The 12,981-nt window shown below is 38.7% G+C and overlaps 2 protein-coding genes across 11 annotated transcripts; both read left to right on the top strand.

Moving 5' to 3' along the window:
- Positions 1-800: 800 nt before the first annotated feature.
- On the top strand, positions 801-2,573 carry LOC142163216 (serine/threonine-protein phosphatase 7 long form homolog). Its single transcript, XM_075220478.1, has 4 exons — positions 801-1,349; positions 1,462-1,584; positions 1,674-1,765; positions 2,411-2,573. Exons 1-4 carry the CDS (start codon positions 801-803, stop codon positions 2,571-2,573), a joined length of 927 nt encoding a protein of 308 aa, XP_075076579.1.
- Positions 2,574-8,152: 5,579 nt separating this feature from the next.
- LOC107808368 (uncharacterized) lies at positions 8,153-11,197 on the top strand. 10 transcript variants are annotated; one of them, XM_016632883.2, is made up of 6 exons: positions 8,153-8,307; positions 8,478-8,544; positions 9,409-10,410; positions 10,490-10,555; positions 10,637-10,835; positions 10,940-11,197. In XM_016632883.2, exons 2-6 carry the CDS (start codon positions 8,542-8,544, stop codon positions 11,002-11,004), a joined length of 1,335 nt encoding a protein of 444 aa, XP_016488369.1. In that variant the 5' UTR covers positions 8,153-8,307; positions 8,478-8,541; the 3' UTR covers positions 11,005-11,197. The 10 variants fall into 10 exon arrangements, with proteins under 10 accessions (XP_016488369.1, XP_016488366.1, XP_016488365.1 ...); XM_016632880.2 differs by having other exon boundaries at positions 9,376-10,410; XM_016632879.2 differs by having other exon boundaries at positions 8,153-8,329; positions 8,483-8,544; positions 9,376-10,410.
- Positions 11,198-12,981: the final 1,784 nt, after the last annotated feature.

The following is a 12,981-nucleotide window of genomic DNA, read 5'->3' as shown; positions in this document are numbered from 1 at the left end:
TTTATTTGCGAAACTAGTATGTTATATGTATTTTTGTTAATGTTATGTGATTAAAATGTATTTGTTGTTTATATTTAATTTATTTATTAGCGTTGTAAAATGTAGAAACTTTTAACGTAGTAAACTGTATAGTATTGTAGCGTAGAATCCTTGTAGTTTAAGTATTTCTTATAATGGTAGATTGTTATATATACTTTGTACAATTAAATAATCAAAATTATAAAACAAACACACACAAAATTATCAAAAAATTGAATTTGACACACATAAATATTCATGATAAGTTGGTGCTACTGGGCCTCAAATATCGAGCCTGGAACCCAACTGTTATATATACTTTGTACAATTAAATACTCAAAATTATCAAAAAATTGAATTTGACACATATAAATATTCATGATAGTTTGGTGCTATTGGGCCTCAAATATCGAGCCTAGAACCCAATTGTTATATATACTTTGTACAATTAAATAATCAAAATTATAAAACAAACACACACAAAATTATCAAAAAATTGAATTTGACACACATAACTATTCATGATAGTTTGGTGTTACTGGGCCTCAAATATCGAGCCTGGAACACAATTGTTATATATACTTTGTACAATTAAATACTCAAAATTATAAAACAAACACACACAAAATTATCAAAAAATTGAATTTGACACACATAAATATTCATGATAGTTTGGTACTACTGGGCCTCAAATATCGAGCCTGGAACCCAATTGTTATATATACTTTGTACAATTAAATAATAAATATACAATTAATGTTATTTAATTTACAGTTGACGATATGGACGCGTCTATACATCCCGGCCCTTACTCTCGTGAGCTATTAGTGCTTCAGGGCGATCATAGGTCCGCCCATATATGGGATGGAGAGTTAATGTCCCAGACTCTCCGCGCTAGGAGAGTGGATGACCTGTGGGATTTTCTGAGGCACAGAGATCTCCACGAGCGTGTAGTCCATCGCCTCCAGGATATGGGATTCTATAGGATTATTGAGATCGGGCGGATACAGGTTGATTGGGCTTTGATCACGGTGTTGATTGAGCGGTGGCGACCTGAGACGCATACTTTTCACCTGCCCATTGGCGAGGCTACCATCACGCTGCAGAACGTAGAGGTTTTATATGGCCTGCCCGTTGATGGCATGCCCGTTTCACTGCCTATTGCTATGAGATTTTTGTCGCGTGATGCTTATTTGGACATACTACAGCAACTCACAGGTTTCAGGCCACAGGACGAGACTGCATCATCGGGTGCTAGTCGGTTGACTTTGAGCCCTATTAGACAACACCTGGAGCTACTCCACCCCGATATCACCTACGATACAGAGGAGGTACATATCACCCAGTATACGAGGTTGTTGTTGCTTCTTCTATTTGGAGAGGTCTTGTTCCCGAACACTTCGGGGAACCTAGTCAGCCTGATGATTTTTGCATCATCTTCAGCTGCTAGATGAGTTACCCTATTACAGCTGGGGTGTTGCTGTTCTCGGCTACATGTATAGGCAGATGTGCCGGGCAAGCATGGGCACTCAGAGAGATGTTTGTGGTTTTATGCCGCTTCTGCAGGTGACAATATATTCAAATAAAGTGTTCATCAGTTCCAACTCTACCTAGTTAGACTTTATCTTAAACATTACGTCAACTTTGTATGTTAGGTTTGGGCCTGGGAGCGGTTCTTGCAGTTTCAGCCAACACGACCACAATTACCTCCTACTGTAGCACCTCTGTTTCTCCCTCTAGCCAGGAGGTGGGTTCTCCGTCGTACACTTTCACGAGAGTATAATGCTCATCATAATCTCCCCCTCTGCAGGGATGTGTTGGATCTGCTGGAGGGCGCACAGGTAAATATGTACCTAAACTTACCTGGTGTAGATTAACTTAGTGTTGCGCATACTCACGTTTCATGTTCTTATTTGATAGTTCATCTGGACGCCATACAACGACGATTTGATAGCTTCCCTGCCACCTTATTGCTCGGTCGGCCGATTGATTTGGAGCACTTCTGCCCCACTCATATGCCTCGATATTGTGGAGCATCATGCCTCGGAGCGGGTACTTCGGCAGTTTGGCCGCCCGCAGTATATACCAAGGGGGCCTATATGGGAACCTACACATTATTAGAGGGATGATCGTTGCAGGGCGGACGACGCATTTATGGCATGGTTAGCGGCGCAGATCCATATTTGGGACCATCGAGATTAGATGATTCCGGCCCCACCTACACATATCCAGGAGGTTGATCTTCAGAGGTATATGTCCTAGTACCGACACGTTACCCGAATTTTTATCGGGAACCCTATTCATCAGGCTGGTGGTTGGTACGTTCCATACACCGGGTGACACGAGGACCTGTATGTTTTCTATTATTAATCATTATATAACTGTATTTTAGTGCAATATACGTAGTTTATATTTTATACGTTGTGCAGGCTATTGGACTACACATAGTCTATCTGATGGGACTGCAGATGCAGGATTATGTCGGCGATCCTGCGGACGCCTTGCAGGATTATAGTCGTCGATTTGTAGAGTTGGTTGCCCGGACACTGCAGTGAGCCCGGGAGGATCAACGTTTGGCACGCATGCCTGATTATGTGGAGCCAGAGCAGTATGAACGAGGCCCTAGTGTGGAACGAGGTGGTGGTGGCCGACGAAGTGGAGGTGCCCAACGAGGTGGTGGTGCCCGACGAGGCAGGGGAGCCAGACGACGTGGCGGCGGGCAGAGAGGAGGTGGTCCCTGCAAGGGGGCGTTGAGGCCCCCGGTGATTATGTTGCTGCCGATCTGCCGGGTGGCCTACATGAGACGGACATGCCGTCATACAACCTTGGGATAGATCTCACTCTAGGGACTTCGCAGGTGACCCCATCAGGTCAATTATTGATCATGGGCACGCACTTTTCTAGAGTGGATTGGGATACATACTTTCCAGGCCCGTCTATTGTTGCTGAGGAGCGACCGACCTGAGATTTACATAGTGGGCACCGACTGAGTTATGATTCATCATCACGTTCGCAGGTATGATTTTCATTGTATTGAATTAGAATTTGTCTTTATTTTTCATAATTTTGTTAACTTCCTTTTAAGGCTGAACGCGATGTTGACATGGCTGCGACAGATGATTACATTCAGGAGCCCCACGAGATAGTGGTACGACAATTCAAATTGTTGTGACTTATTATATACTTTGCTATTCTGAGCTTTTTATTCTTATGTAGGTTTCTACTAGACTGGCGGCCCCTTCTACTGATCCTGTCAGCACCATTGATGATCATGCAGCGGCGCATCCGGCTATAAGGAGGCAACTTGATGATGACGATCCCGATAGCTTACCCAGGCGGGATGAGATGCGCCTCAGGCCAGCGGCTGCATTGAAGCACACTGGATACGGGACACATTGATTTTATTCTTTTTTTGTATTATATATAAATAATATTTTTGCATATACATTAACAACAACTTTTATATAATATGTGCATTACTTTTTTATTTCTCCGTTAATTAGCTAGTGTCGTACTACAACACAAACACAAGTTGTAAAGAAGTAAAATTTCATTACAATGACTTAAAATAAAGTTCATTACAACTACTTTAACTTAATACTACAACACGAACACAAACATAGCAACTTAACATAAAAAAATGCTTCAGTACAACTAATAAAAATGCACGACAACACACATAAAGATAAATTGATACACTAAACACATACATTTAGTCACTGCCGCCCATTATTCTCTGCTCCAACCACTTAAATTGTTCTAACAGCTTATTTTTCTTCTTCTACCTCTTTAAGTTTCGCTTTCAACTCCACAACCTCTTTTTTAAGTTGTTTTTCACGTTCCCACTGTTTTAAACACAAATCATTAAGATCGTTCAACAATCCTTTGTAGTATTCCTGATGACAATGTTCATCAATTCATACCTCAAAATCACAAATAGGTTCGCCGGAAACCTTATAAAACTTGTTCAAACATTCCCAGAAGCGGCGACCAGCTGCACCATTATCCTAACAACTTTGCATCTGGCATTTTTTTCCGCACTTGCACCTTGGGACATAAATAGGCTGAGACATTTTTTTGTTAAAAACTTGCTTTTCAAGGAAGATTTGCTATTAGTTATTTTTTAGCAAAGAAATATGTAGAATGAGCTCGTCATTTATAGGCAAGACAACACACATAACGTAGTATTTAACCGCACTATATATAGACATAACGTAATATTTAACCATGCTATGCCTTGCGTGTTTAATGTTCTGACGGGTATGAATCTGACGGGTACGAAACAGCTTTATGCCAGATCGACAAGACAACACACACACATAACGTAGTATTTAACTGCGCTATATATAGACATAACGTAGTATTTACCCGCGCTATGCTTTGTGTGTTAAATGTTCTAACGGGTACGAAATAGCTTTATGTCAGTTGGGCAGCTTTTTCAGATCGACAAGACAACACACAGTCATAAATTAATCAAATTTATGAAAGTTCAATGTTGTTTCAAGTTCTTCCGAATATATATATATATTTTTTTTATTAAAAAACTAAAATGGAGAAATTCAACACATAATTAACAAACATAATTTTATTTTATAAATCTTGCAACATAAACAAAACAACTAAATATTACAACACAAACTCATTGATAGTTAGGCACAATAGAAGAACATCCACCCCGAGCTTGATTACTGTTGCCACCCAAAGGACATTTTCGACGGTCGTGTCCTGTTTGCGAGCATATACCACATCTGCACGCATAAACGGTATCACTAACATCCATTTGGTTCCGTATACGCGTTCTCTTATTCACTTGTATTCGACACAAATAGGACTTGTTACACACCATTTTAAATGGTTCAGGCGGCCAATAATGCTCAGCATCCACTAGCTGCAACTGCCCACTATATGTGTTTAGGTACTTCGCAACACTATATTGTTGATCAACATAGTTGGTTACACATAAACCAACTTGTTGAAAGCACTTGATGGCATGCGATCAAGGCATGTGGTAGATGGACCATTTCCTACAAGAGCATAACCTTGTAGATTCATTTACAATATGTACATTATTACCCCAATTTTGATGGATAGCGGTGCGAACTTCAAAAGTATTTCTTTCGTTATCATACTGCAAAAATTAATGCCAATGTACTCGCCGTCTGTATTTCTCAAATCTCTGCATCGGCACTGGCATAAATTCAACACCTCTTTCCATCAATGATGTTGCAGCTGCAGACCTTTCAACAAACCTCTCTGCCATCTGCTTGAACGACATCCGCACCATGGCTGTGACAGACAATCCTCTTGCCGACTTCAATAACCCGTTGAAAAACTCTGACACATTTGTAGTCATAGTTCCTCATCGTCTGCCACTATTCGCATGCAAAGTCCACTTTTTAGGGTCATGTCGCATTAACCAACGATAGGCTGCCTCGTCTTCTTGCCTAATTTATTCCATGTGCCTCTGGAATTTATGTTGTTGTTGGTCTGTTGCTGCCATCCACATCAAATCATGCAGATCTTTGTTGGAATATGCCTTCTGGAAATTGGCTTTAAGGTGCCTAACACAGTAACAATGGTAGGCATAAGGTTCTTGCCATGCAGGCAAGTTCCCCACGGAACTTAAAATACCACCGTGCCGATTAGATATTAGACAAATACCAGAACGTTGTTTGACAACGTGCTCTTTCAAGTGGTTCAAAAACGGCGTCCACGTCTCTTGGCTTTTATTGGCACAAATAGCAAAAGCTAGAGGAAATATCTGTCCAGCATCTACTACCACAGCTATCAACAGCTTGATATCGTACTTTCCATATACATGAGTGTCGTATATGGATATTACGGGCCGACAATGCGAAAAACCATCAATTGCTGGTTTAAACGCCCAGAACACGTAATTGAATGTATATTCTGGTTTACCTGGAATCCGCTCAAGCTTCCATTCAACAACCATCCCGGGGTTAAACTGCTGCAGTGTAGCCATGTACCTAGGCAGATCTGCAAATGACTTATCCCAGTTACTATGGACTATTTCAAATGCTCGTTTGCGCCCGAGATATGCCTTTCTTTTAGTAATGGTATGGCCATGTTCCTGGTGGACTACTGTAATGCACTCTTTGATTTTATACCTTATGGACGCTTGGATGTGTGGAATAAGAACAAGAGAAATCAAGTCAATATCTAAGTTGAAGTGATTCCCGTTGAATGTGTCCATTTCGCATGTGTGGGTGGGAATGTATTTACCCACTTTCCACATACTTGTCTTCTTCTTGATCGCACGCAACATCCAATGACATGGCCAAATCCACCTGCGACAAACAACCTTGTATACAACTGGACTTGACTCTCATACTATCATCTCACGATACTCTTTTACGTTGTGCATTTTACAAGCCCTGCTTAGGCGCGCTTTATCAGGAAAAAGCATGCCCTTTGCCAGCACCATTGGTCTAGACTCATCCCACATTGCTGTCCGAATTTCATCAAAATCCCTTATGAGAGCTTCCACATCCGGCATGTTTGACAAGTTATCAAGGTAAGGAATCTCCCTTGAATAAAACGACACTTAGGACTCGTACACTCTTCGTCTAGGAGGGGTGGAGCATACTCTCTCGTCAAATCAGGTCCTTCCTTCTCATCCTCTTCATCACCATCCTTACGAAGAAAGGGTGTCTCGTCTCCAGATTCATCAACATTGTTGTCGTAATCACTGTTCTCTTCCTCACTCTGTGCATCTGTCAAATCCCGATTTAATACGTCGTCTTCGGGCAATTGAGTGAGTACATTTGATTCAACTTGCTCGTTTTCACTGCACAATCAACAAAATAATAAGATGCTGAATTTAATAAATATTTTCCATATAGCCGTATCACTTCACTTACAAGTCGTAATGTGATGAAATTCCATGATGGATATTTTCATTTAGGTGATGGCTCCCGGATGGACCACCATGATCCAACACACCAAAACTATGCTTGGGTTCAAAATTTGTAAAATTCATATCCGGCTTGTACCCCCTTTTAAATATATAAGCGTTAATGCAAATTCAATACAACAAAAATGTACATCGTAACACAAAGGAAAATTGAAGCTTACCACTCGTCTTGTGAATTATGTAAAGCATGCGGGGATAAGTTTAAATCAAGGAAAACTCTTTTATCTGGAACCTGTCCGGCAAAAACTCCTCCAGAATAGCCACCCGATGACTGGGGGTTATCCGGAACCTGTCCGACAACCTCATTGTTTAGAACGTCTTCGACCTTGACGTACATATCCAACATATTTATTACAAGATATTCCCGGTATTTATCCGGAGTCATCAGAAAATCCCTCAAAGTTTCATCATCGTAGATGTTTAACTCCGAGTAAAAAGCAGCCCCTTGCGGAGTGACAGAATACGGATATCTTCCGGTTACTTTAAGTATCACTGAACGTTTCCTCACACTCATTTTTTTTGCATAACGATATCAATTTATCGTACTCTATTGTGAGTGGTAACTTAACATGACCCTGTGGAGATAAACTATACCTCACAGAGTTATTCTCCATCACAACATCACCCTCCCCCCAATATAATGAAACTCTTATTCTACGCTCTTCAGACATTACGAAAAAAATGCTTCAGAATTTAACAACAAGAAAAAATTGAACGGGAGTTAGAATTTTATGTGAACGAATTTTCTTAAAATCCTAACCACTTTATATAGGAAATGGCTAGCCCGGGATATGGAAATTTTTTGTCGTATAGAATTCTTTAAATATACGCTATACACATTTAAATTATTGTGTTTGTCAGTTCACTTATTGGTGGGTCCATATTCAGGGTATAGCGTTTTTTTTTGGGCGTTATATGTATAGCGTATGAATACAAGACGTTATACCTTAACGGCAGACGTTACCGTTAATATATAGCGTCTTGTATTTACACGCTATATATAGAAATGTATTTTTTTTAAACACCTATTAAGGTAATTTGAGTAAAAAAAACAATATTTAGGTTCCGGACTCCCCGAAATGCCCAAGTTAGGAGACAAAAAGCCACATAAACGGCTACAATTCGCCAGATCTAAGACACGTGTACGGTAAAAGAGGGTTTAACAGTATAATCTGATAATGCAGGTTCAGTTACAATCTTGTAGTCTCCACGAGAGCCGATCGTCTGCTCCTCAGTCACCGTAACACCCCTCAATAAGCAAAAACAAAAAGAATTTTTTTAAAAAAAATCTCTTCCTCAATATACAGTCGGCGGCCGCCGATGATGCCGCCGGAAGATTGTCCTGGCCGTTCCTGGTATCTTCCTCAATTTCCGATTGTACGATCCTCTCTTTGCTATGTCCCAATTCACAATTTAGGGCTTTTAACTGACTAAGAATTTTACACTCCGCTTCGAATAGTAGAACGGTAAAAGTAAATTTTGAGCTGATAATTCTTCTTACATTTTGTTTTCTGAGAATTTGAAGTGTAGGTAAAAAAAAAAATATGAGCAGTTGTGGCCGTCAAATTCGTTGAAGTAAAAGCTGCAGAATGGTAAGTGTTTCTAGTCTTTATTAGAAGCTCCATAACGTGAGTGTTTGTGCGGTGATTTTATTGTATTTTTGGGGTGCTTATTAGAAGAAAATTACATTCTTTCTGTTACTAAAAGAGTGGTTGGTTTTGTGGTGCAAGAGTTAACATACCTAATTTTAATTTTCAGTATAAATTCAGACAGTCTCTTTTCTTAATTCCTATGAAATAAAATTTGCACATTTACACAGAAGATGGTAAATTAAGGCAATTGTTTTGATTTTTTTATAGTAACAGTGTCATTCTTTTTTAGATGAAGGAGTATTAATTTTCGTTGAAATGTCAGATGTCCAGTAAGTGGAACAATTCTGTCCGAATGACTTGGATTATTTACTATTAAAGATAATATGTTTTTGGTTTTGCTTAATACTTGTACTCAGTGGTGAAATTAGTAGTGTTGCTTCAGTCTACCACTTTAAGCTCTAGTCCATTACTTAAAGCTAAAATTGTCAGTAGAAATCAATTTTAATCCATTTCTAAATAAAAAACAATGTTGATGAGATGCTGTGATTTTGCTGATATCTTCTTTGTGATGCGTCTCATACTTGGTCTTTGCATCAAGTTATATATAGTTTCTTTTGTTGGTTAGTGCTGAGAAATTCTTGTCACACCGTCGTGCTATTTTCACCACCCCCCCCCCCCCCAAAAAAAAAAAAAAACCCAACCACCACACTCGTTTGTTTTCACCTGCTTTGTTCCAATTCACAAACCCTGCCCACCATTCCTGTTTACCATAAGGAGATTATACTGCGAGGAATCAACCTATCTAGTTCATTCATATTAGATCTTTTCCAGTCTTTCCATGACAAGGACTTTTGGATACCAAAGGGTGGTGGACATCTATCCGACGGACAAGCAGTTTTTGATAGCTCATCAAGAATTGAAGCAAAGCGAACTCACCCATTGTTCTCCAGTGCTGCTGAGCCGGAGTTATTTCCTAACAAGAAACAAGCTGTCAACACTTCACTCGGCAAATCAGCTTCCGAACTTGCAATGGAAAATTCCACATGTTGGGAGACTACTTCTGGTCTTCAGTCAGGAGCATGCCAATTCATTGATAGGCTGTTTGGAGTTGGTACCCCCAGGCCAATCGACTTAACTGAGAGAAGCACGTCTCCTGGTAACGCAGGGAATTCAACCACAAGGGAAAAGGTGATTGACAACCAAATTGGAGATGATACATTAGTTGGTTTATCAATGTCATACACTACTGAAGAACCACATATATGCGTAAGCGATAGTGGAATCAGAAAAGTTAAAGTTAATCAGGTTGAAGATTCAGCGAATGCTTTTCATTCACCAAGTGAAAACAACATTGACATGTCTATCGGACAGGTAAAGAATAGAGTTAGTGAGACATCCTTTTTATGCATGGGTCATGCATATGGGAAGAACAGTGAATGTCAGCCCTACAATCCTGGGGCTATAAGTACTAGATCCATTGGATCCAATGTTGAGAAAGGTCACAATACTATATCAATTGCTGACTCCTATACCGGAGGGGATTCAGACACATTATTTGGATATGAATTGGTGTCTGATATTGATGTTCTGGCAAGGCCAGTTGGTAGTTATGATTATTTGCATTATCAATCGTCAGTTCAGACATCAGAAACACATGGTGACAAGCAGCTTGATGGATCAAATGCTAATGCAGTTGATATATCCTCTCAGACTTCAAAATCTACGCATGATTCCATGCCAAAAAACAAAATAGAATGTAAATCTGCACATAAAGGAGCTCCTAACAGCTTTCCGTCAAATGTTAGAAGTTTGGTGTCAACAGGGATGCTTGACGGGGTACCTGTAAAATATGTCTTGTCCCCGCAGGTACATTTCTCTCTATTTGAATTTCATTAATTTTGCTGTCAATGGCTTACCAGCAATCTTCCTGCGTGTTATAATTAAGGAGCTTCGTGGTATTATAAAAGGTTCGGGCTACCTATGCGGCTGTCAACCATGTAACTATTCAAAGGCAAGTTATTCACTTTACTTTTTCATTCATATAGCGTTTTTTGCCTGTGTGCTGATTTTGCAATTATATACACATTTGAAGGTGCTTAATGCCTATGAATTTGAGCGTCATGCTGGTTGCAAGACAAAGCACCCTAACAATCACATATACTTTGAGAATGGAAAAACCATATACCAGGTGACACAGGAGCTAAGGAGCACACCACAAAGTTTGTTATTCAATGCGATTCAAACGGTGACTGGTTCCCCTATCAATCAAAAAGCTTTCCGAATTTGGAAAGGTAGTTGTATCCAAATTAATTCTCTCTCTCTCTCTCTTTGTGTGTGACAAGTCATCAAATATCTGATGCATATGATTTATGTTCGAACTGATTCTCATCATCAGAGTCATTTCAAGCTGCAACCCGAGAGCTTCAGCGAATATATGGAAAGGAGGAACTGAATCTGTAAGTTCAATGCTGGTGGATCAATGGGAGTATAAAGAATGTTCTTGTCCATGTAAATAAGAGACAAATAACTTTCTTGATGTAAAATATGTGGACTATATGCTCCGGCAATTGTAATTTGACAGCGCAAGCGTTTATGAACAAATCTGTAACATACTAAATAAGATTGCAATGGCAGATCATGTTCTATTTCACTGGAGTACGGCCATCCAGTTATTCACAGTATAGCCATGACGGACTGCGAGTTTGGTCCTTATTTCCTTTTTCATTTTCTCGGGAGTGGGGTGGGAATCCAGTTATACCGAGTCATTTCTTTCTGGAGGAAGCTTTTGCCTCGTATTTCCAGTCTTTTTCAGGTCGACGAACACCTGCCCTCTTTGAGACAGCATCAAGAAATTTGAAGTATATGGTAGTAATCCATTGTAATATACTCTACTATAAAGAAGCGGCCTTGAGAGAGATTTTGGGTATGTCCAACACTCAACAGGATTAATACGAACAGGGTTAAATGCCCGGTATGGATAAGTTTTTTACCCTGATGTAAATAACTTTCTACGAGTTCCAGTTATCCAACAAAAACGTAGTACTTGCACATAAAATTCAGGGACAGCCAGCTAGATTATCAATTATCATGTCCTTGAGTTAATGAAGTTCAGTAGAGAGGAATAACCAAAGAGGTGACAGAGACAGTAGCGAACTGTATGCACCAAGGAGAGGATTAGCTTATAGCCATGGGGGTAATTTTTTTTTAAGTAGTTCACTTATTTTTACCTTTCCTTTTTCTTTTGTAGAGAGAGGATAAAAATTTAACTAACTTATAATTAGTAGCAAATTAAAACAACATAACTAATAATCGAGCACAAAATACAGTCACATAATGAGAGGATTGTCCGAATAAAAAAAGTACATTTGTCAAAAGATCATAATTTGATTCATTCTCTGTCACCAATTTCGGGAAAAATATCATTGTGTCAAGAGTTAAGAACCAAAAAAATAAATATGGTTCACTAGAATAGGAGTTAGAAAGCGTGGAATCCCTCCTCCCCAATTCAAAATTCATATTTTAAACAAAATAAATAATTACCAGATGTCCTACCAATCAAATTAAATAAGGTCCTTTTCTAGGAGAAATTGACCTTCTAAATTTATATCCACTTCGTTTTCTGATTATGGAGCTCTATTTGAATTTGGTCCGAGAAGATGATAATTCACACAGTGAGGATTTTGCTTCATATACCCACCCACCCGCCTGTGAAAATAAAATAAATGTTTTTTTTACTTGTACATAATTTTTGTTTCCATTTTATATAGTATGACTAGTTTCTTATGCACGTGTATACTAAGCCATGTAGTACACAAATTAATAATAATAATAATAATAATAATAATAATAATAATAATAATAATAATAATAATAACATTATTATTATTAAAATAAAGTTTTAAGTGTAAAATTAGGCATAAAAGAATAAACCACAGGTTTATGTGAATGATCAATGTGGATTTTCGTACTGTGACTTATTTGGCAAGATTAATATAATTAGATATCTTTTAAACCTATGAAGATAAAACAATCGAAGTTTAATTAGATACACATGATTGTTTAATTTATTTCAATCTTATGAGTTATAAAATATAATGAAGTGAATCTTACATAAACTTCCTTATAAATGATATTCTTGGTATATGTTCCTTTTTATATGTCTCAATTGCTTTGTCATTAACAAAACTTATGTTGTCAAATTAGAACATGTTTCATATTACATATGAGTTGGATTCAACTTTCCAAGAACATGACCCTTGATAGGAAGGTGTAGAGGTTGAGCTTTAGGGTTGAAGGTTAGGAGGTTGTTAAGTGTTTTCTACTCTGTACTGGGTGTAAGGCTAGTCTGATAGTGTCTTGTCTTAGACTTCTAGTGGTTCATGTTGTGTTCATACTATTTTTTCGCTCCGTTTACCTAGTACCTTGCCATTATTAATG

This window comes from Nicotiana tabacum, chromosome 8 (assembly GCF_000715075.1).
Source record: "Nicotiana tabacum cultivar K326 chromosome 8, ASM71507v2, whole genome shotgun sequence".
Classification (NCBI taxonomy): Eukaryota; Viridiplantae; Streptophyta; class Magnoliopsida; order Solanales; family Solanaceae; genus Nicotiana; species Nicotiana tabacum.
The sequence above is the reverse complement of the archived record's forward strand: the minus strand, read 5'-3'. Positions and strand labels throughout refer to the sequence as shown.

Coding starts and splice junctions, on each gene's coding strand:
- LOC142163216 (XM_075220478.1), top strand. CDS start 801: ATGGACGCGTCTATACATCCCGGCCCTTACTCTCGTGAGCTATTAGTG. Junction 1,350..1,461: donor TCACCTACGATACAGAGGAG/GTACATATCACC, acceptor CATCATCTTCAG/CTGCTAGATGAGTTACCCTA. Junction 1,585..1,673: donor GTTTTATGCCGCTTCTGCAG/GTGACAATATAT, acceptor TTTGTATGTTAG/GTTTGGGCCTGGGAGCGGTT.
- LOC107808368 (XM_016632880.2), top strand. Junction 10,556..10,636: donor AACCATGTAACTATTCAAAG/GCAAGTTATTCA, acceptor ACACATTTGAAG/GTGCTTAATGCCTATGAATT. Junction 10,836..10,939: donor AGCTTTCCGAATTTGGAAAG/GTAGTTGTATCC, acceptor TCTCATCATCAG/AGTCATTTCAAGCTGCAACC.